The sequence below is a fragment of the Gavia stellata genome, chromosome 23, assembly GCF_030936135.1.
Source record: "Gavia stellata isolate bGavSte3 chromosome 23, bGavSte3.hap2, whole genome shotgun sequence".
In the NCBI taxonomy this organism is placed as follows: Eukaryota; Metazoa; Chordata; class Aves; order Gaviiformes; family Gaviidae; genus Gavia; species Gavia stellata.
Window position 1 is genome coordinate 5,632,954 of NC_082616.1, and position 21,533 is coordinate 5,654,486.

At 39.7% G+C, this 21,533-nt stretch overlaps 2 protein-coding genes across 5 annotated transcripts in view; one reads left to right on the forward strand and one right to left on the reverse strand.

Moving 5' to 3' along the window:
* Nucleotides 1-21,533, reverse strand: part of MACROD2 (mono-ADP ribosylhydrolase 2) — an 884,404-nt gene that overhangs the window by 778,215 nt on the left and 84,656 nt on the right. The window lies entirely within an intron of this gene.
* FLRT3 (fibronectin leucine rich transmembrane protein 3) lies at nucleotides 1,226-3,177 on the forward strand. The gene has a single exon (XM_009816952.2). The coding sequence runs from the start codon at nucleotides 1,226-1,228 to the stop codon at nucleotides 3,173-3,175; it is 1,950 nt and encodes a 649-aa protein (XP_009815254.1). The 3' UTR covers nucleotides 3,176-3,177.

Consider the following 21,533-nt stretch of genomic DNA (forward strand, 5'->3'; position numbering starts at 1 on the left):
CGTTCCTTTACTGGATATCCTCAAGCACAAAATTTATTCATACCTTTAAATACGGTAGGATCAATATTAATTTATTTTCCTTTTCATGCCTCGGAGTATAAAGCTCAATTAATGTATGAACCCACAAGAGAAGAGGTCATGACACTGCTTAATGTATAGGTCATCTTGCAGAAGTTCTCACAACCCTAATTACAATGGTAATTGAATTATGTTGTCTTAAAAGCTATAAAAATGCTAATTACCTGAGCTCAGTGTACAAACACACTACCAATGCAAAGTACAATTTCAGTCTCAAGAGTTAATTTGTATTATCCTACCCAGCACAGTTTGAACTAATAAGATGGAAAAATGTGGTTAAACCTGCCAAATAGTCTCTTATTAGTGTACTGCTTAGTAAGAAGACTTTTGAGAATGACAAATATTTAAACATGAAATTAAGCATGTAATGAAATATTCCATCCAGTCAACTAGAAAGCCATACCTCCACCAGCTACGCCAGGTTGTTAGCTACCTACCAATTGTAACCTTCACCTTTCTAAACATTACCATTCAAAAACCAGAAAAGTAGGCTGCAGTATTTGTAAGATACACAACGTGACGTTGAGCACTTGGAAAACCTTGGAAAAAAGTCTTTAGCTGGCCCTTGCTCTTTTGTCTGCATTTTATGCTTTGCCATTAGGACTTTTTTGAACCTCCAAAATAGCTACCACTAAACTTGGGGGTTTGGTTAAGGATTTTATAGTTCACTTAAGGGCTCCTGGGTAGTTAGCTGGCTTAGGAATTACTTCTTATCTTTCACATATAAAATGATTTACTTGAACTCTGGTGTGACTTCAGCTCTGTACTTGTCTGGTATCTGCAAACAGACATAGTCTCTACACATGAAATGTGAAGGAATCCATACATAGAGCCTTCTTGCTTAAGCAAAACAACTCACAGATCAGACATACTTGATTATATTATTTTCAATTACTGTGTAGAATAACCTATTAACTTAATTGAATTAATACAAGAAGTAGTACAATTATTGATGTAAGGAAAAGAAAGTAAAATGTCTCTATGAGCTTGACTTTTAGTTTAATATGCATGTTTCAGATGTCTTCGGTAATGTTGAAGTTGAATTTTCATTGCAGTTTCTTCACTGATGATCTGGATAATTTTGTTTGTTTGGTTTTTTTAGATTGTTGAAGATCAGAACTGTATACAAATCTCATCATTCCTGACCATGATTAGTGTAACCTGGAGCATCTTCCTAGTTTGGACTAAAATAGGGCTGTTACTTGACATGGCACCTTATTCTGTTAGTGCCAAACCATGCCCTTCAGTATGTCGCTGTGATGTGGGTTTCATATATTGTAATGATCGCGATTTGACGTCTATTCCTACAGGAATCCCAGAGGATGCTACTACCCTCTTCCTTCAGAACAATCAAATAAATAATGCTGGGATTCCTTCAGAACTGAAGAACTTGCTTAGGGTGGAAAGAATATATTTATACCACAACAGCCTAGATGAATTCCCCACTAACCTCCCTAAGTACGTTAAGGAACTGCATTTGCAGGAGAATAATATAAGGACCATTACTTATGATTCACTTTCACAAATTCCTTATCTGGAAGAACTGCATTTGGATGATAATTCCGTTTCCGCTGTTAGCATCGAGGATGGAGCTTTCCGGGACAACATCTATCTCAGACTTCTTTTTCTCTCTCGAAATCACCTTAGCACCATTCCCTGGGGTTTGCCTAGAACGATAGAAGAGCTACGCTTGGATGATAATCGTATTTCCACGATTTCAGAGCTGTCCCTTCAAGACCTTACAAATCTAAAACGCCTTGTTTTAGACGGAAATCTTCTAAATAATCATGGATTAGGAGACAAAGTCTTCATGAATCTAGTCAATCTTACAGAACTGTCATTGGTCCGCAATTCGCTCACAGCCGCACCAGTAAATTTGCCGGGAACAAATCTAAGAAAGCTTTATCTTCAAGAAAACCACATCAACCGTGTGCCACCCAATGCTTTCTCTTACTTAAGGCAGTTGTATCGACTAGATATGTCCAATAACAATCTTAGCAATTTACCTCAGGGTGTCTTTGATGATCTGGACAACATAACTCAACTGTTTCTTCGCAACAACCCTTGGCACTGCGGGTGCAAAATGAAATGGGTACGTGACTGGTTACAGTCATTGCCTTTAAAAGTTAACGTACGTGGACTGATGTGTCAGGCACCAGAAAAAGTACGTGGAATGGCTATCAAAGACCTCAATGCGGAACTATTTGATTGCAAGGACGATGGCATGATCAGCACCATCCAAATCACCACTGCGGTACCAAACACATTATACCCAGCCCAGGGACACTGGCCAGTTTCTGTGACCAAACAACCAGACATCAAGACTCCCAACCTAAATAAAAACTACAGAACCACAGCAAGCCCAGTACGCAAAATCATTACAATATTTGTGAAATCCGTAAGCACGGAGACTATTCACATCTCCTGGAAAGTTGCACTACCAATGACTGCTTTAAGACTGAGCTGGCTCAAGATGGGTCACAGCCCTGCCTTTGGATCTATAACTGAAACGATAGTTACAGGCGACAGAAACGACTATTTGCTCACAGCTCTTGAACCAGAATCACCATACCGTGTATGCATGGTTCCCATGGAAACCAGCAACATCTATCTCTCCGATGAAACACCTGAATGCATCGAGACCGAGACGGCACCCCTTAAGATGTACAACCCTACCACGACCCTCAACCGGGAGCAGGAGAAAGAACCTTACAAAAACTCCAGCTTGCCCTTGGCCGCCATCATCGGCGGCGCGGTGGCGCTGGTGGCCATAGCGCTGCTGGCCCTGGTCTGCTGGTACGTCCACAGAAACGGGTCCCTGTTCTCCCGGAACTGCGCCTACAGCAAGGGACGCCGGAGAAAAGACGACTACGCCGAAGCGGGAACCAAGAAGGATAACTCCATCCTAGAAATCAGGGAGACTTCTTTCCAGATGATACCAATAACCAACGACCAAGTGTCCAAGGAGGAATTTGTAATACACACCATTTTCCCGCCTAACGGCATGAATCTGTACAAGAACAGCCACAGTGAAAGCAGTAGTAACAGGAGCTACAGAGACAGTGGTATTCCAGATTCAGATCATTCACACTCATGATACTGAAGGACATGAAAAACTGGTTTGGGTTTCGTTGGTTTTTTTGGTTTGGTTTTGTTTTTTAAAGAAAACGAGAAAAGACTGACTTAACGGTTGCTGTTCTACTGCAAAACACTGGATTAAAAGACTGACAAAGCAATGTACTGTACATTTGCCATATAATTTATATTTAAGAACTTTTTATTAAAAGTTTCAAATTTCAGGCTACTGCTGCGATTAATGTAGTGGGGATACCTGACCACAATTCTATATTTTAGTATTTTTTAGTAATTTGTACTGTATTTTCCTTGCTAATATTGAAGTTACAGACCATTTAACTTTTGTGTTCTACTGAGTAAGATGACTTGTTGACTGTGAAAGTGAATTTTCTTGCCGTGTTGAGCAGTCAGAACATTCATCTGAGATCCTTGTAAGTGTAAGCACAGGCCATTTTTCACTTTGGTATCAATAAAATAAGGTTGAACCTGGCAAATCAGGAAGATGAAGAAGTGGTTGCAAAAACTCACAGAACTTTCAATGCTGGGTCTGTTAAATCTGTAAACCACAACAATATTCAATAAACAAGAATGTGTGTAGTAATGGGCAATATCAGCTGTCTGGATATATCCATTCAACAATGGTGACATCCAATTTAAAAGAAAATAATCAAATCAATGACGTGCATGAGACTGAAGCTATTTGACACGCGTTAAAAAAAAAAATTGATCTCTGGAAGGAAGCATAATGAAATTCCTAACAAGGAATTTAAAAATATGTGCTAGGCTCTACAAACCAAGGAGGGAGATACGGTTTAGGGATAGATTTCTGGTTATCAAAGCCAGCGGTCTGCTTATTACAGAGAAAACAGCGATGGACAGTCACAGACATTTGAAAGGCAAAGGCAGGAAGACAGAGACAACACTTAGAAACTGCTTTGAATAGAAAAAGGGTTGAAAGTGCAGTTTCGTAAGGAAAAAAAGCAGGACAAAAACCCCAGGTAATATAAGCAAGGTCTCAAAAACTTTAGTCACGAAGGTAAACAGTTGGGAATACAGCTGTTTTAAAGCGTATACTCAAACAGTATACAGTTATGTGTTCGATACACTGCCATTACAGTCAGGAATACTGCCCATTACTGTCACAGTTTTCCAGAAATTCCTTGATAAATCTGTAAGGTAACATGTTTCTTTCTACCTTCCTACTGAACTATGAGCTATTTCATGTTTAAACCCCAAGCCACTCTTTGTTGCCGTAATCATTTGTTTCTTCAACTAAAAACCAAAGTGCTTTGTATGCCCTTTGGCTAGTCTTGTATGTGCCTTGATCCAACGCTACCATGTATCAAGCTTTTAAAAACTAAAAAAAAAAGGAAAAAAAAATAAAATACCCACTTTTTCATACGTAACTTAACTATGAAAAATACTGGTCTTATTGATGAATAAAGTTGGAAAATTAGTTCAAAATAATGACACACAGCTGCAGTGCACTGATAGGAAACCCACTCAGAAGCTACTACTATTCAGGTCATGAGCTTCACCTTTTATTCTGTGAAACTTGACAGTATCACACTTCCAGGGTTTTTTTATTATTAAGTACTTGGAAAACAAGTTTTCGCAACTTTGAAGTGTGTCGACAATGAAAGGAAGGGAAGGCACGGAGTTACAACCTTCTGAGATAGGATTTTTTTTTTTCCAACAGAAACAGCAAATAAAAATACTTAATATTTTGGACAGTATCTCAGACAAGAAGGAATGTATACCTAACGCAATTCAATTTCAAGAGAATTTTAGCAGTGCTTGGCCTGTCCATTTCCCTAAGAGCAGTAAAGGATGGGATATGACAAGAACAAACAGTGACAAACATCAAGACTGATGGTTTCAGCAGTCAGCCTGCAAACAATTCTCCCACCAGGGATCCATCTAACTGCACAGACCCAAAGCTTCCAGTAACACGCAGCTCTTTTCATCCTCATTTTCCAGATGTGCCCAGAGAAGTTCCTCTCCAAACCCCCTGTGCCATGGTACTGCTTCCTCAACCTCACCTTCCAAAGTGCCTCCTGCAGTTCCTGAGCAGTGGAGTCATCCCAGATGGAGGAGCAGCACTGTGCTTTCCCTACCAACCTTACATGAATCACATCATCTCCTTCACATGGAGCACTGATTGGATCCACGATACCAAAAGTAACAGAAAGGGGCATGTTACGCTGAACAACTATGTGCTCAGCTCAGTGTAATGCACCAAACAAGACTGTTTTGCTCTATTTTCCCATCAGGTACAAATTTAGGGAAGAGCGAGAAAGCCAAGACTAAGCACATGGAGCCTCATTACGGTCTTGTGCAAAAGGCTTCCTCAGCAGTAAGCAGGAAAGGAAAACCAACATGCATGGAAAACACGGACCTGTTTTTCATCTAAGCTAGCATATAGGGACCCCTTATATCAGAGATCGATTTAATGGCTGGGTCACTGGCAATAGATTACTAGTTCTTTGCCATCAGCTCTCCAATAACAAATTTAAATAGGTTTTGTTGGATTTTCAAGCTATTTATATGAAAACCTCTCTCCTAGTTGACTCCAACTTTGTGTTGTGAAAAGGGTAAAATAACACTCAATGAGTACTCTCCCATGCCTCTTCTGAGGCACCTCAGCCGGAGGTAGCCTGGTAATGGTACATACCATCTACCGCACACCTCAGGTGATGCCACGCAAAGGTCGTATGGGCTATAAGAAAAGTTGCGATTTGAGGAGGAGATAATTACATGTGAATCTTAAGTATGAGGACTTTTCATGTGTAATTTATGTACTGTGAGGCAGTAGTATGCAAATCCAAAGCAACTTCAACAAGTTGGTCCAGTTGTTCCTGGCTCACCTCCACCAAAAAGAGAGTGAAAACCTGGACAAGTGATTCTGTCCTCTGCAGAGGACCAAGCCAGGTTTGCAGGGAGAGCTGGTGTCCTCCTACCGCAACTGATGTCAATGGGAAAAAATGGCACATCAGGCATAGAAGATCTTCCTTAGGTTCTACAGCAACTTTTATGCAAAGTGCATAATATTAAGATTAATTTGACAAGTGGCAGATTGATTTCAAACTAAAGTCTGTATTTTTTCTTTTGATATTTATACAAATTTCTATTGTGCTCCATGTCATGCCTGTCTCTTCAAGACTCTTCTACTTACCATAGCACTGCAGTTACAGCGTGCAATGCTCTCTAGTACCATGCATAAATCCGTTCTATTAGACAGTTATATACGTAGGCAAATCGGATTACTACATCGAGCAGTTTACTCAACACATTTATCAAAATAACATTAATCCACATTACATTTATCTCCAATAATTTTCTACTTCCATGTTATTTCAGTGTACTGTTCAATATTTAACTTTGGAGCAAGGAGTGGAATTTTTTTCAGCGTTGCCTAAACCTATGTGCAGAGTTAATTTAATCAGCATCCTCCATATTAAAATACTATGCCAAGTATCTTTTACTTTCTTTATTATAGTCCCTTTTTTTGTTTATTTACGTTGCTATCCTGAATTGCTCACAGTTCTGTTTCAACCTGAAAGCTGACTCCAAAAAAAACCCTGGTACTTTGGAAACCATATTCATTTTGTCTCATCTCGGTACCCTCCAGAACTAAATTTGCTTCATTTATAAACTATTATTTTCTAGCTTTGTACAACAGCCTGAAATGCAACAACTGTTGGGGTTTTTTGTTTCCTTTTTTTTTTTTTTTATCCTGGCTTTAACAGTACCAATATCAAAGTATTATGGTCTTGGAACACAGTTACCATTTCTTCTGCTAATGCACTAGCTAGCATGCAAGCTATATTGTGCCAATGCTGTACATATTGAATGTAGAGCAGCAAATGCAATAAAGCAAGAGCAAAAGTAATAAAGCCTTATTTGCTATTAAAATAATTTACTGATGACATAACACACTAAGCACATATATAGACTTCTCTGCTAAGTAAAAGGATGCAATTTTGCATATTCACCTGCAACTAAAGTTGGATAAGATCTTCAAACGTGAGCTGGCAGATGCCATCTGCCTGGATTTATCCAAACCACATTTGTTTTGGATAGTTTTGGATGGAACCGTAATTTGCACAGACACCCTCTGCTTTCAAAACACCTTAACCTTGCTTCCAAATGCATGTTTTGTTTCAGCATCACCTTGGGACTGACTGTTTCTTCACTGACACCAGAACAAAAACAAAAGCTTCGAGCCACAAGTCAGCACTTAACCACCAGTGAATTTTTTTTTCTGTAATTGGGGAGTTTCTTTTTCCAAACTAGTCGGGAGTGGTTTAGCCAGAAAGGAAAAGCCCATTGTCTGAATTCAGACATGAGAATTTTACACTTGAAAGCATGTTTTTTCTTTGCAAACGAATTTAACTTTGGGGGTGGCAGAGTAAGAGTCCTGCCCTTGTGATGAAACTAGAGCCTTTTCAAACACTCTGAAGGTACAACCATGACACGGGTATCAGATTCGGGACACCATTGCTTTAAATGTTTTTTTTTTTTTTAAAAATATTCACATTTGATTTAATTTTAATGGATGTTTCATGAAATAATTTCCTGTTCCTCTCAAAAAAATCTAGATAAAACCACATAAAGTACATGGATCTCAGCAAAACAGTGACAGAGCATCTAGCTCAAAACAAGCATCACCTGCATTTTACCAGCACGGGACATCAAGCAAGATACTCATTTTATAGTAGTCTTTAAATGATGGCTGGGGAACATTCCTGCCCTAGGGGGAAAACCAAAACACTTCAACAAAACGGGCGTTAAAAGAAACAGCCATCCTCTGGATTATCGGTGGTCTAAGGCAAAGGCGCACAACACACATTTTGGAAACTGGGCAAATGTCCATCATGCATGGGCATTGTATATGTCCTACACCTGAAACCTGCAGGCCAGGGTTGCAGAAGTGTGTTATCCAACTGCTTTTCAGAGCCCCTTTGTGTTTTCTTAGGATGAAAATGTTGTGGAGCCATGGTATAAAACCCCTCAAGACTACTAACAACAACATGAGCTGAAAACGCTTCTTGAAATCTGAAGCTGAACCTTCTAAGCTTAGCAAGAGCACTCATAAATAAGTTATAAAAATAGAAGTGTCTTAATAGGGCTAATTAAATAATCTGACTTGTTCAAGCTGGTTGATAGTATTCATATAGGCTGATACTCTGTCCTGAACAGCCCTCTTAAGTAATCAAAGAAAGGGAGCGGATCACAGCCAAGTGCTAGCGCGCGCTCCTATCCCCTTGCCAAGCTTAAGGAATATCTATCTATAGATGCAGCCGCGGAAGGTTTAGTTGTTCAAAACCAAGAGACTGCGCGATGTTCTTTAATCATTAATTGTTAGAACATCCTTTACAAAAGGATGAAATTATGCACGCATTATGCATAATTTTTTAATTTATGCAAAATTTTTTAAAATCATTTAGATCAGAAATGCACATGTAATACTGATTTCCGCCTACTAGGCAACTGGCTTTCTATATGAAAATAGATGTTTTCTGGAGGTGTGGGGATTGGTTTTGTTTAGTTCAGGGTTTTTTCTTGTCTTTTTTTTTAATTAAGAGGCATAAAAATTTTCATTCCAAATCTTTCAGTTTTCACTGGATACAGAAGTGAATTGGTTGATGATTTTAAGTTAACGCCTATCCCACATCAACACACATTTAAGGCAGGTGCTGGGGGGGGCAAAAGAGCTCCCCACAAACTTTCCTTTCCCATCTCTCCTCACAATAACACTTTCCAGGATTTTAAGTTGAAGTCTTGCTTTTATTACAAGAACTGCCCTAGGGTAACGACATTGGTTTTCACCACTGTAAGATCCTATTCAAAATGTGGGGCTTTTTAGTTTTGAGAAGCACAGGAGCAGCTGTAGCTACATACGCAGCTATGGACTAGAAGCAGAAATCTTTCAGGCTGGGTGACACACCACACATGTCAAATCTAAGCCTTGTCCAAATCTAAGCCTTGTCCAGCTCTAGGCCTACTATATTAACATCGTCTCCTACAGTACTAGAACAAGCATTACCGGCTCCAACAAAAAGTAAGAGAAAGCGTCCTTACCTTACACATCATCTTAGGCTATCGCTCTGTATGTGTGAAGAGGATTCCTTTGGCTTCCTTAAACTTAAGTGTTGTTTTACCATGGATTCAATGGTAAAGTAAATAAATAAAACTTTCTGAAAAGGTAAACCCTTCTGCCCAGGAATGCTGATGTTCTGCCAAAGCAGAGGATTTAAGAAGTCACGTTATAACTCTTACTCCAGAAGTACCTGCAAAACCCAAGCCTAGGTAAGCCCTCCACACTTTTTGATTGGGTGTATTATATACTCATCCCCTATTTAAACTACATTAATCAGAAACAAAAGTTATTTGCATTGCAGTCCTCTAATAGGAAATAAACTAGAAACTCCATCTGTTTTCATTTTCTGCACCATTTGAACAACAACGCAAGAATGTGGACAACTACAGAATCTGGGGGGTTTTGTTTGTTTACCTGGTTTGAATAATCTTCACAAGAGACGCTTATTTTTGAAGCCTGACAGAATACTTTACTGCCCATAAGGAACATGAGCTCATTAACAGCTAGAAAGCCGTATACGGGGAAAGTGCTAACCCAGCGAGTAAACATAGTTTGAGGGCATCAGCTGAAACTGCAGAACCTCTGTGCCTAATGTCTTTAAAGCAATTATTTTACTCTAAGAACTCCTTAATGGCACGTTACCTACTTCATCCACTAAAAACCTTTTCATTTCTCCCTGATAAGGAAACAACATACAGCATACTAAAATACAAATGAAGAAAAAACCTCACAGTATTCCCAGATCTTGGAAGTTGTTTTGGTCGCTGAAATTTGGCACTTAGCAGCCAAATGAAGTGAAAAAGTCAGGCACAGGAGAACACTGCTGGGGGAGCTAAATCGCTGACCTCATGCAATTTCCGTAGGTAAATGAGAAAAGGCAGGGACGGAACTGCGGGGAGGACGTAAGCAGCTCATGCTGTCTCAGACAGACCCCTCAGCTCTCCCAGTTACCCACCTTGCTGCTTTTGGCTACAAGAAAATTTTTGTCAGGTACCTTCAAGGGTCAAGAAGGTTGAGCACTAGAAGGACCATAACTACCTCTAAGCTCTTCTTTCTCTTTATTTTTTTTTTTAAATAAACCTTATTGAGGGAGTTTGTTCAGCAAAGGTGACTGATTTGCATGTAAAAACCTCTTCATTGCTAATTGTCCTCGTTGATACACAGTGGAATGGTGGTAAACTCTCCTTAAAGAGTTTGCAATTAAATTCAAGGTAGGCATGTCACAAAATATTTACTCTGGAAACCTCCACTGTTATCTGAGCTTAAAAATACAAGATGCTAAGGGGGAAAGGAAAAAAATTACATATTTCTAAGAAGCTGCTCTCAATGCTGCCACTTTCCTCTGGCCTATATTTATATGGACAAAGTACAAACAAGGTCAATTAAAGAGAATTTTGGGGGAGAGATGCAACACCACAAAATAACATTTCTACTACTGAAAATTGACTTATACTGAAAATAAAAATAACTACTTGGTTTATCATAGCTTATCCATGTCAGTAAGTGCTCGGGTGTTTTTGATTATCTGCTGGCCTGGGCACCCAACGGATGATGGGGCTGCACTGATCAGTGCTTTCCTTGGGTGCCAACAGAGGCATTAAGAGGAGCCAAATGCACCCAAACAACAGTAGCAGGGACTGGTTTTGTCCAAAAAAATTTGTCCCAAGAATTTGGTTTTGCCCAAAAAATTTTGTCCCAAACTCTGCAATCTACTACTATCCTATGCTACGCTTTAAAACAAAAAAATCCCAAAGAACAAGTGACATAGCTTTCAAGCATAGATGATTTGATATAATGCCCAGTTTTACCTGTAAAATAAATTTTAAAGGTTTGGTCTAATTGAATTCATACCCAATGCTACCTATCATGAGCACATTCTAATTAAGGCCCTCCTCCCCCTGCCCCCCGTTATTTTTCAATACATATTCTGCATAGAAGTAAATGGAAGTTTGTACAGCGTGGTTCATCAACATCCTCCCATTTTCCCCTGTGTTATCAAATGACTTTTTTAACATTTGTATCATTTTAGTCATTAAATATTAAAAGCACAAAAAGTGGTTCATCAATTTAGTTTTTAGGCTATTAGAGATGGGAGAGAAGGGAAAGGAAGAAGAGGCATTACGCTAAGATGCCAATTAGGAAAGTAAGTGTGCTGCAATATGCTGCAGGTAGATGCCTTGTTTTACTGATAGGAAAAAAAAAAAAGGCCAACTTTCACAAACGCAGCTATATTGACAAAAGGACCCACTGAGCTGCTCATGCAAGAAATGCATCTTGTTCCCAAAGCAACTGTGTCAACATTGGGAAGGGAGAGGAAGGGAGAGGAAGGGAGCCTCTTTCTTTGATACTGATTTGAAGGTGATATTCTGCGTTCCATGAAGAAGCACCCTGCTGATACGGTAAGTATAGGCTTGATTGTCTTAATGTCCACTTTGAACTCAATACTAGTGTTGCCGCAAAACTAGATGGCATGAAGCCCAGCGTATAGTTCCAGAGACTTCAAAAAAACCCCCAAACAAATCAAAAAACAACCAGCCTTGCAAAATCCTCAAAAAGCACCTATCAAAGTGATTTCAATCCAGTGATCCGGTACAAAGTCAAAGGATGTAAGCTCTTCTAATCCCACGCTTTCAGCTCCTTCAGGCTCCGGCCACCGTTGCCAGGGCCCGGCTGACACCTCCTCCAAAGGACGGGAGCCCTGCAGCTCGGCGGTGCCTCACCACACGGCTCTTCAGCCGTTTGCAACCTGACAGCTGTTGGCTTTGGGTTTAAATGCTGCAAAAACAACTCAGGAGGCAAACAGCATGAACGGCATGCCGTTCCAGTCCGGGAGGTTTTATTACAATGAGTTTAGCTCTGGGCAAGCTGCCGTAATCAGCACATTTTTGACAGGTATTTTATTTTTCCCCCACAGAATACCTAATACTACTGAAAGCACTCACTGCCACATTCAATACTGCTGTTTTGTTAAAAATAAAAAAATATTAAAAAATTACCTATTGTTGTTCTCCTCCTGCAAATAAAGACTAACTTTATCCTTCAGTATAATCCCTCCAAATCAATTAAAACCCATTCAAAGGGTTGAAAGGATACTAGTGAAGTATTAACAAAAGCCTGGTTTGGATTATGCAAAACTTCTGCAGCAATTGGCTGATGCAAAGATTTCAGTGGCAAAATACTTTCAAGAGAAGCAAAATAAATCTAGCTCTTAAAAATATTTCTTATTCTGTTTTGCTCACTAGTTCTAGCAAGACATTAGGTCATATCCACACGTCACCGACCTCTTTCTAAGGTTTTCAAGTCAATCTGTGACTAAAATGTGTAGTCTCACAGAGTCATTCATAGAAATCTCTACAGCGCTGCCATACACTCGTGCTTAAAGACAATAAATAGGAAAACATCTTAAAACAGAAGCAGCTCACGAGTGGGTACGCTTGGGTCCATCAGCATCAACTGATGAACCCACCTAGGACGTGCTCGAGCCTTCCCCAGAATGAAGCGGCATTCCTGAAGATAGGGAACTAAACATGCCAGGCGTCAACAGGCGTTGGAGACCTGCCAAGGCATTTGTTCACATGTCTCGCAACCTGCTAAAATGTCAGTATGGAGGGGAAAAAATTTTTTTCCCCCTGCCCACAAGAAGGTCCAGCCGGTGCTGTTACCTGTGCTAGGTCTGGTCAATGGACAGCCATACTTACTGCTTCCTTTGCAAACAAAAAATTAGGATGAACTTTCATCTGACAAACAAGCCAGGGATCATGTTTTCTTCTGCTTTTGCATTTGTAGGAAGCTGCCTCTGATGTCTCACCCTGGGGCTTGATCAGACAAGGAAGAAAAAGCAGAGAATTTTAAAGACACTGGCAAGCGTCCGGTCTTTCAAAACGTCATCGCTAATCTTCACATCATCCAGCCTGCTCAGTAATCAAGATAGAAGAACTGTGCAAGTGCAAATTAGTGTCACTTATGTCCTGAAAACTAACAGGAGTAAGAAAGAGGATATGAATAAGTATGCCCAAAAGCAACATCACGTTTATTCTCCGCGATCAGATGAGGGATTACTGAAGTTTGCTTCACCTCACACAAAAAAAGCCAAACATGAAGATATCTCCATGACATCTACCATTTGGCTGAGCAGGTTAGTGCTATATTAAAAGGACCACAGGCTCAGTGGCAGTGAGAACAGGAAGGCAAGGAGTGGTCCTCAGCTCCTCCAAGGATTTTTAGACACTACCGAGATAGAAGACCCAACTCCTACAAGACTTAATTTTTTTTTTTTAGGTCTGGTCACAGAAAAATTAAGAGGAGCACCAAGGGAATTTTAGGGCATTATGCATCCGAATGACCTAATACATATAAGCAGTATAAATTTATGGCATGTCACCCATTCCAGTTATATGATAGATATCTAAAGAGCCCCATCATCAGTCCCAAGACACCACACAACAACCTGAACAACCTCACTCTTTTGAAAGAGGACAGCAGCACTGTGAGCCCGCAGACGAGCAACCTCAGCACAGGACTTGGAGAGCACATGAAAAGCTTCCAGCATTTCCCTGAAGCGCTGAAGCACAGCAGGGAGGTGGCTGATTGATACGCAAGTGCTAGGAAGTTGTCCAAGACCTTTAAACTCTTATTCTCCTGGGGGCTAACCCAGATTTGACTATTTCTCTAATGGTAAAAGAATCACTCGCTACTTAATACCTGTGGTACGTTATTACATGCTGATGCTGCAGGTTCTTGAACACTGTAAAGTGCTGGGGGATTTGTTGTTAAATTGACACTTTTGCAGGAGTAATCATTGTACCTGCCTAGAAAAAAAAACATGCTCTATATGGTGAAATGCAACAATGATAATTGCAGGTGTTTCCTATTAGAATAAAACTAGCAGGAAATTAGAAAAAAGAAAAAACACACTCCTGCCCACCATAGTGACCAACTTCCATATTCCAACTTGATTTTAAAAACCTGGAAGTATTCTGGGTCCAGAAAAATATTTTTTAAAAATATGCTTTATGAGGCCTTTTTGTAATATTCTTTCTTCACTAATGATTTTTAAAAGTTCTTGTAATCAGCTTGAAAGAGACCTTACAACTTGACAGTAATTCTTAGCTCACCTGTAGCAGCAATAGAAGGAATCAGCACAATATGCCAGAACGAATGTAAAATGTACTAACCAGATATGAAACCACCTATAAAATACTGAAATCCATACAAGGACATATCAGATCATCTGTTTAACACTGCAAACTGTGATATTTACTTTTCCATTCAAGAATGCTCTTCAGATGACACTTACCATGAACTCTCAAAAGCATGTATTACGCACAGCCATAATGCAAATGAGAAAATTAGGGCTCTGAATCCACCTAGTCTCCATATTCTTCAAAAGTATAATGTATAATAATTTATTTTTCCCTTTAAATTAAACTGTATCAGTCATTGTCCTTTAAAATAAAGATACAAACATATTGTCAGATATTTTTCTGTATACAGCATCATCATTCTTACGGTAAAATTAATAGCTCTTCCAAGCAATTTTTGCTAAGTAGCCAAAATCCAGAAGTAAAGACTGAGCAAATTACAATACTAATACTAATTTATTAAGCTACTTTCAAATGTGTTCAGCTTCCCCTTTTCTTTGTTTGCAGCATTATAGGACCATTTGATAAAGCAAAATTGCAAATGTTCAACCCTTTGTTTACTAAGATAACTGTGGCTGAAAAAGAAATGGAAGTGACAGCACTAGGGCTACCTCATCTTACCAGGAGTAACGTTGTGCTGGAGTGGTTGCTGCCAGAGGAAATTAAATCGTAGAAATTCTGAAGGATGACATTACTGGGGTTACTCTGCAACCCAAACACTCAAGAAGGCAGGGAGAGCCTTGGAGAGCTGCTACCACCTCCTCTCAATGAACCACTTGTGTACCTTTCCCACTACTTTGCTTTCTGGGCTATGCAATACGTTTTCTTATACCTGCCATCCATACAGAGACATGGACATGTTACACCAAGTCAAAGATACTGGCCACTCTTGGTGTAAAGCCAAGCCTGCCACATTTATAACTCTATCAGCACTAATTCTGCTGCCTCTTGAGGTGGTGATAAAACTCACGTTGCTCTGCTGCAAGCATAGGTTCATCACAGCCCAGCGCTTCTGAACATACTGTGGGTTCACAAGACAAATAAAAGCTCTCAACTTTTACTTGCAGGTTGTCCTGTAAAATTCTCTCATTACGGGTACACCTATCTCACAGCAACTTCATTTTTTTTAATTTTTCCTAAAGCAGGTGCTTTTGAAGGTAAGCACCACAACGTTTGGTCTTTGGGATTGCATTTTCAATGACAGAAGCTAAAAGGCTTTGATTAATCAAAGCATTTTTTTTTCCTATCAGAAGATCAACTGTTTCACACATCTACTGTTGGAAAGAAAAGAAAAAATCCAGGCAATATTTCCTATTCTCCACTCCTACTCTAAGAAACGTGTGTGACATTTATAACCACGGTGTAAAAGCTCATTAATACTATACGCTGACCTATATAAAAAGGGTTACTGGCTTAACACAATAGGAGACACTCTCATGGAAAACAGGCAAGGAAAGGACAGAACGGCTCAAGATAAGCCATCTCTCCACAAACACTGGCTCAAAGGATGAGATCATTAAATGACAGTATTAAAAGTGGCCAACATTTTTCACCTCCTCTCTGCTCATTTAAAAACTAGTTTAAAACCGCAGAATAAAAGCCCAGCGAACACATTTTAAAAGGTAATTCTCTCTCAAAAGGCCGATAGCAGGCAGGGAGTGGGAGAAAGGTTTATTTTAGTTGAGCTAATCTGACAGACTGGCACCTACTCAGAGGTGTCGGAAGAAGTCTGACGCGTCCATGCAACCACCAAGAGCAGCAGTAAATCCTTAAGGAAGACAGGGCTGCCTATGCGTTACGTTCACTTTTTAAACACTTCTCTTGTAGAAGCTTTGTTCTTTCTTTTCAAAGAAATCGTTTAAAGCAACCTCCCCAATCAATGTGCTCTGAAGAGAATTACTTCCAACGCTTGACCTTGGGGTTTGCCAAGACTAGTTAATGCTCAAGGCACCGTGCCCATGGGGAAGCACCACGCAGGGGGTGAGAAATAACCTGCCTGCCAGCCTAAGACAATTCCGTATTTACACCCAATGCCTCCTCCTAAAACCATCCTTTAGCTTAAATAACTGTGCTTTTTTTTTTTCTTCCGTATACGTATGGAGAGCAATCCTCTCCCCTCTCAGGTTTTGTTTTTCTAGGCTGAAGCCAAGCTCTTCCAGGTTACTCTTAAAAAGGCTGACCAGTCCTTCCACCATCATCCCAATTACCCTTCCTCGATCTGTGGCAGTTTAAACTCATCTTCCTGAATACAAGCAGGACACCTTCATTCTTTGCTGCTCCCAAATGATAAGGCTGAGTTTATATAGAAGGAATTAATATCATCCATCCTTAAGCACATGATATTCTCCTGAAACCAATTAACGGCAGAGGAAAGCGGTTCTTATCGCTTAATAATCCAGTCCTCCCCTGGCCTTGCCAACGTCTCTCAGCTTTGGAGTCGGCAAATTTATTTAGCATGCTTCTAATTCTTCTGTAAAGGCTGCTAATGAAAATATTAAATAAGGCATGATTTGATCCTTGAAGAACTCCAGCAGCAACTTCGTATGTTCAGCAGAATGAAAAAAAATAAACTCGCAGTGAGACAAGGTTATCAAGAATGACTGTGAAAGACTTCAGCATTTAAAGGTATTTTAACCACCTTAAAAACCCTTCTTGCAGGATACAGGATTACCATGATGCAATCAAATTATGCCCCATTATCTCAAGTATTTTGAGCATTTGTGCCAGCCACCCACCCTGAAGAAAAACAGAAACTGAAATAAGACTGTTTGACACACACAGATGCAGCAAGACCAGCAACTACTTTTATTCAAACTAAACCGAAAAGGCGGCCATCATCATCATCTGGTTCTCCCAAGAGGTCCCTATCATCCACACAAAGATGCTTTTTTAGCATCACAAAACAGCTTGCAAAGCACAGATCCTCTATGATAGCGCAATTAAATCATTTCCTATACTGAAATCTCTTATACAGTGAATGGCATTTTAATTAATTCTTTAAATATATATTCCTCCAATAGGTTAAACCTTAATTAAAAATTAAAACTGCCTGATAGCATCTTCTTATCTGGTTACAGATGCATTTTTTAAAAATTTGTGGTGATGATATAGCAACCACATTAAAAAGGATACATACTTAATTTTACTTTTTTTCAGTTCAGCATAACACCAAGAAAATTATTTAAATCTGCATTTGCACTCACAGAATCTGTCTCCTTTTTCTCTAATAACTATTTTTGCTTTGTTTCAAACATAAATTTTACAAAAGTGTTTTGGACTTTGCCCTGGGCACATGTCTCACCACCAGAGATTTGCTGATGCTTAATCTCGTATTTCATTAGTTATTGCTTAATTAGAACCCTATTTGAAAGACGTTGAATAAAAATGGACCATTTCATTATCGTGAGACATGAAAGAGGCAAAAAGTTCTTTGTAATCCAAGCTGCTCCTCAGCAAGTTTTTATCGTGTTTATCATGTAGACATCATACATGACTTTACCTTCTATCTATATTTCAACTCTTCATCTCCTGACGCAGCTCTTTAGTCAGCACATCTGCCACTACTCCTACAGTCATCTTCACACAGCTCTCCTGGCATCGGGGAACACCACGATCCCGCTGTTGGGAGACAGCAGCCCACGAACACCACCACCAGACACTTCCCAGGCCCCACCTCATGCTTTATCTTACATTTTACCCAAAACACCAGCACAGCAACCGCAGGAAAAGCTCCAACAATACCTTTTAGTCGCGTAGAGTACGCCCAGAGGTCCTTTTTAAACCTACTGGAGTTTCTTACAGCTCTAAAGCAAGCAGGGCTTCTCCAGAACTAGCACGACTCTTAAATATTGAACAACAAAAAAAAGTTTCGATTTCATTCTCATTAACTGCAGCCTTTTCTCTTTTTAAGCCACCTAATTAACGAAACCGGTAAGTTTACAATGCAAGCACAGGATAACCAAGTTTACCTATTACACGCACAACTAAATACTGAATCATTTCAGTACTTCCCCACCATCCTTGTTCAGGAACCATTTATGCACAAATGCCAAATTACGTTCTGTTTTCGGGCTTGGGCATCTGAATATAATTTCAGCTTCCCAATAAATAACAAAATGTGCTCAAAGCCAGCAATTTACTTGAGAAGCATTCACAAATTTCAGTCGTGTCTGAAACTACTGTCTGAAAGGCTTATTCATGAATTGTAAATTAAAGTGTTACTGCTTTATATTATGCAAATAGACAAATTCTAGCATTGTAACAGAAGCAATGAGCTTGTTATCCTGTCAGTCCTGCAAGCAGACAGACACCTTCTTAGCACATGATTTTTAAAAGTGCTCATGTGTTGCATTAACTGTACTACTTTTGATACTAATGAAGGATTTACCACCGACTTAAATGAGATGAGATTCACCCAACAATGAGCACGTCTGAAAAGCCGACCATTTATCTGTAACTCGGTATGCAAACAGTATTGTCATACTTCATAAAAATTCCCATAAGAGCATTTATATTAACAAATGCAAGATATCCAATGAAATTGAACAATAGAAAAATAAGATACCAGAACCTTCATCAAAAGAAAAAAAAAAGAAAAAAAAATGACACGATGCATTCTCAAAACGCAACATATAGGCTTGTTCAGGTGTTCAACGATTACCTTTGGTTAGATAAATTATATAGCTAAACAGTTGTATGTGAAAAACAAGATACATGGAACTGCCTTAAATTCAGATCATATACATCCCAACAGTCATCCTTTATTGAAAAATTATGCATATGGTGCGTGTGGGTGGACTGAGACCGCGAAGGGATGAGCGTTACTTCGTTGCGTCTCCGTAACGCAGGCCAGGGCGGAGGGTTCAAAGGAGGCTGGGCGCTTGTCATATACATCAGCACATAAATCAGTGTATCGGTATCAGCAACTCAAGTCACATGGATCCCATTAAATCCTACGATTACCTCATCCACGCTCTGTTCAAGAAGGCGGCTTCAGACAGATGCTGCCTCCCACCCGCTCCTGTTCAGGTAACCGCCTTGCAGATGGCGGGCAACATGAGGATGGGCTCTGCTGGGGCATGCCAACCGGCACGCCACGCCACCCGGCATGCTGGGGCACGAGAGATCCCCACCTCCCGCGGAGCAGATAGTGCCCAACGGCAAGTCTGATACCGGCTCCATTTAAGATATAGCCCTAAAAATACAGTACAGATGTGCCTCCTGACATGGTATGTCTGTAATCCCATTGCACTAGGGACAAGGGTGCAGTCCTAATTGCTCTGCTGTGACCGCACGGAGTTTCCCGGCCTGTCTGGAGAGCAAGGCATAAATAAATCCAAGAATAGTTTTGCAAGCAAACAGGATTCTGAAAGCAGGTATGCATCTGAGCACCCAGTCCATCCTATTTCATCCCAGAGCAGTTAGTATTATGTTTGGTTATAGTCAATCCTTTTTTTCCCCTCATTTAAATTGATTACATTTTACAAAGAAGTACTCAGTTTTAATATATTTATTCTTTAATATTTTCCACTGCAATATGCTACTTTCTTTATAACTTGCATTATAGAGCAGCTTCCAACATCCACGCGCTTTTGTTCAGAACAGACGTTTCAAACATATCTGTCGTGTCGAATCAAAATAGGAAAGAGCTGAGCTCTAGTGTCTTGGGATACTAAGACATTGACGGTATTTGCACGCTACAGCTGAAAACAACATACTGATGAAGCATCAAGTGGTATTTCTATCAGCAGACAAGGGGAGCAGAAATAAGGCTCAGACACAAGGCAAGGAACTGGTATGGATAAGCCACTTCTGTTTCCTCTCATTTTTCACAGATATAAATTAGATATTCATCTTTGTAACTTGTTTTGGGGTTTGCTTTAAAAGTGGCTAAGAGCATTTGCACGGCTTGCAGGCCTATGCACGTTACGCATGAACAAAGCGGTCGCCACCATCAGTATCACAGCGACATCAGAGGTACCATCAGAAACGATGTGGAAAAAAAAATGGTATCTGCATCTATTTTGTTTTCTGAAATATCAACACATGCAGAGCTCTGGCCTGCAATCTAAATGACACCAGGGGAGTGCTTCCTCTTAAAATGCATTGATACTGCTCAAGTGAAAAGTTTTCTGCTGATGGGTTTTATGTGCATGAGCCTTTAAGCTGAGCCAAGTGAGCTCAAGACAATCTAGCAATTCCATCATTTACCATGTTACAGTAAAATACGGCTTTTTGCTTGTTCCTAATTATATTCTCAGACTGCACAACTTATCTATTCCCAGTACTCTATAATTGACAATGCTGTTATAATATTTAGTAATGTATTTCCAAACTGAAAAAAAAATACAGAAAAGGAACAGCAAACGCAGAGCGAGATGATACTGTGCATGCTTCTACAAACACTTGAGCCGAGTGTACTTGCACACCAGCATAAATCAAACAGGCACAATCCAATTTAAATACGAGTCCTGCAAGGCTTTTTCATTAGTGCATTGTTTATGCTTTTGTCATCTTTTGACTAATTTTATTACATAATGCTGAGAGATTTACTGTATTACATTACAGCTCAGCTAATCATAACAGAATTTAAAAAGTTAATTTTGTTCCTCTGTTTTAGAAGCTTGAGAGTATATTACATCTTGCTGGTTTTCCATCAGTGCATTCTTCTCAAATTCCTCTTTTGTACCCTTTTTCCATTTTACATTACAAAATACATTTCCTATGTACTATTGCTATTTTAAAAGGCATACCTAAGAATGCTTCCATTCTTGCGTACACTGCCTATCAAAAAATCATATAGTTTTAAATTTTATAGCTGCTTCTCTCTTTTGCCCCAACCTATTTTTTCAGGGTCTCTGGTCAAGCAGTAATAGCTCAGCAGTTCAGCACTGACCTCATGGAAAAAAAGATATAGGGCCACTGCCTTCATATTTCCCTTACTTGAACCAGCACAAATAATTCCACTTAAATTGGTGCGATACATTTATGGCCCATTTTTGAAGATGGGAACATAATTCTAGTGAGCTATTACTAGCTTTTTGTCTTTTTTTATTGTCTTCCTTAAACAGCCGCTACTGAACACTGTCAGAGGCAGGATGATGCTCTGCCCCAAGACTGCTGTGCTTGGGAATGAA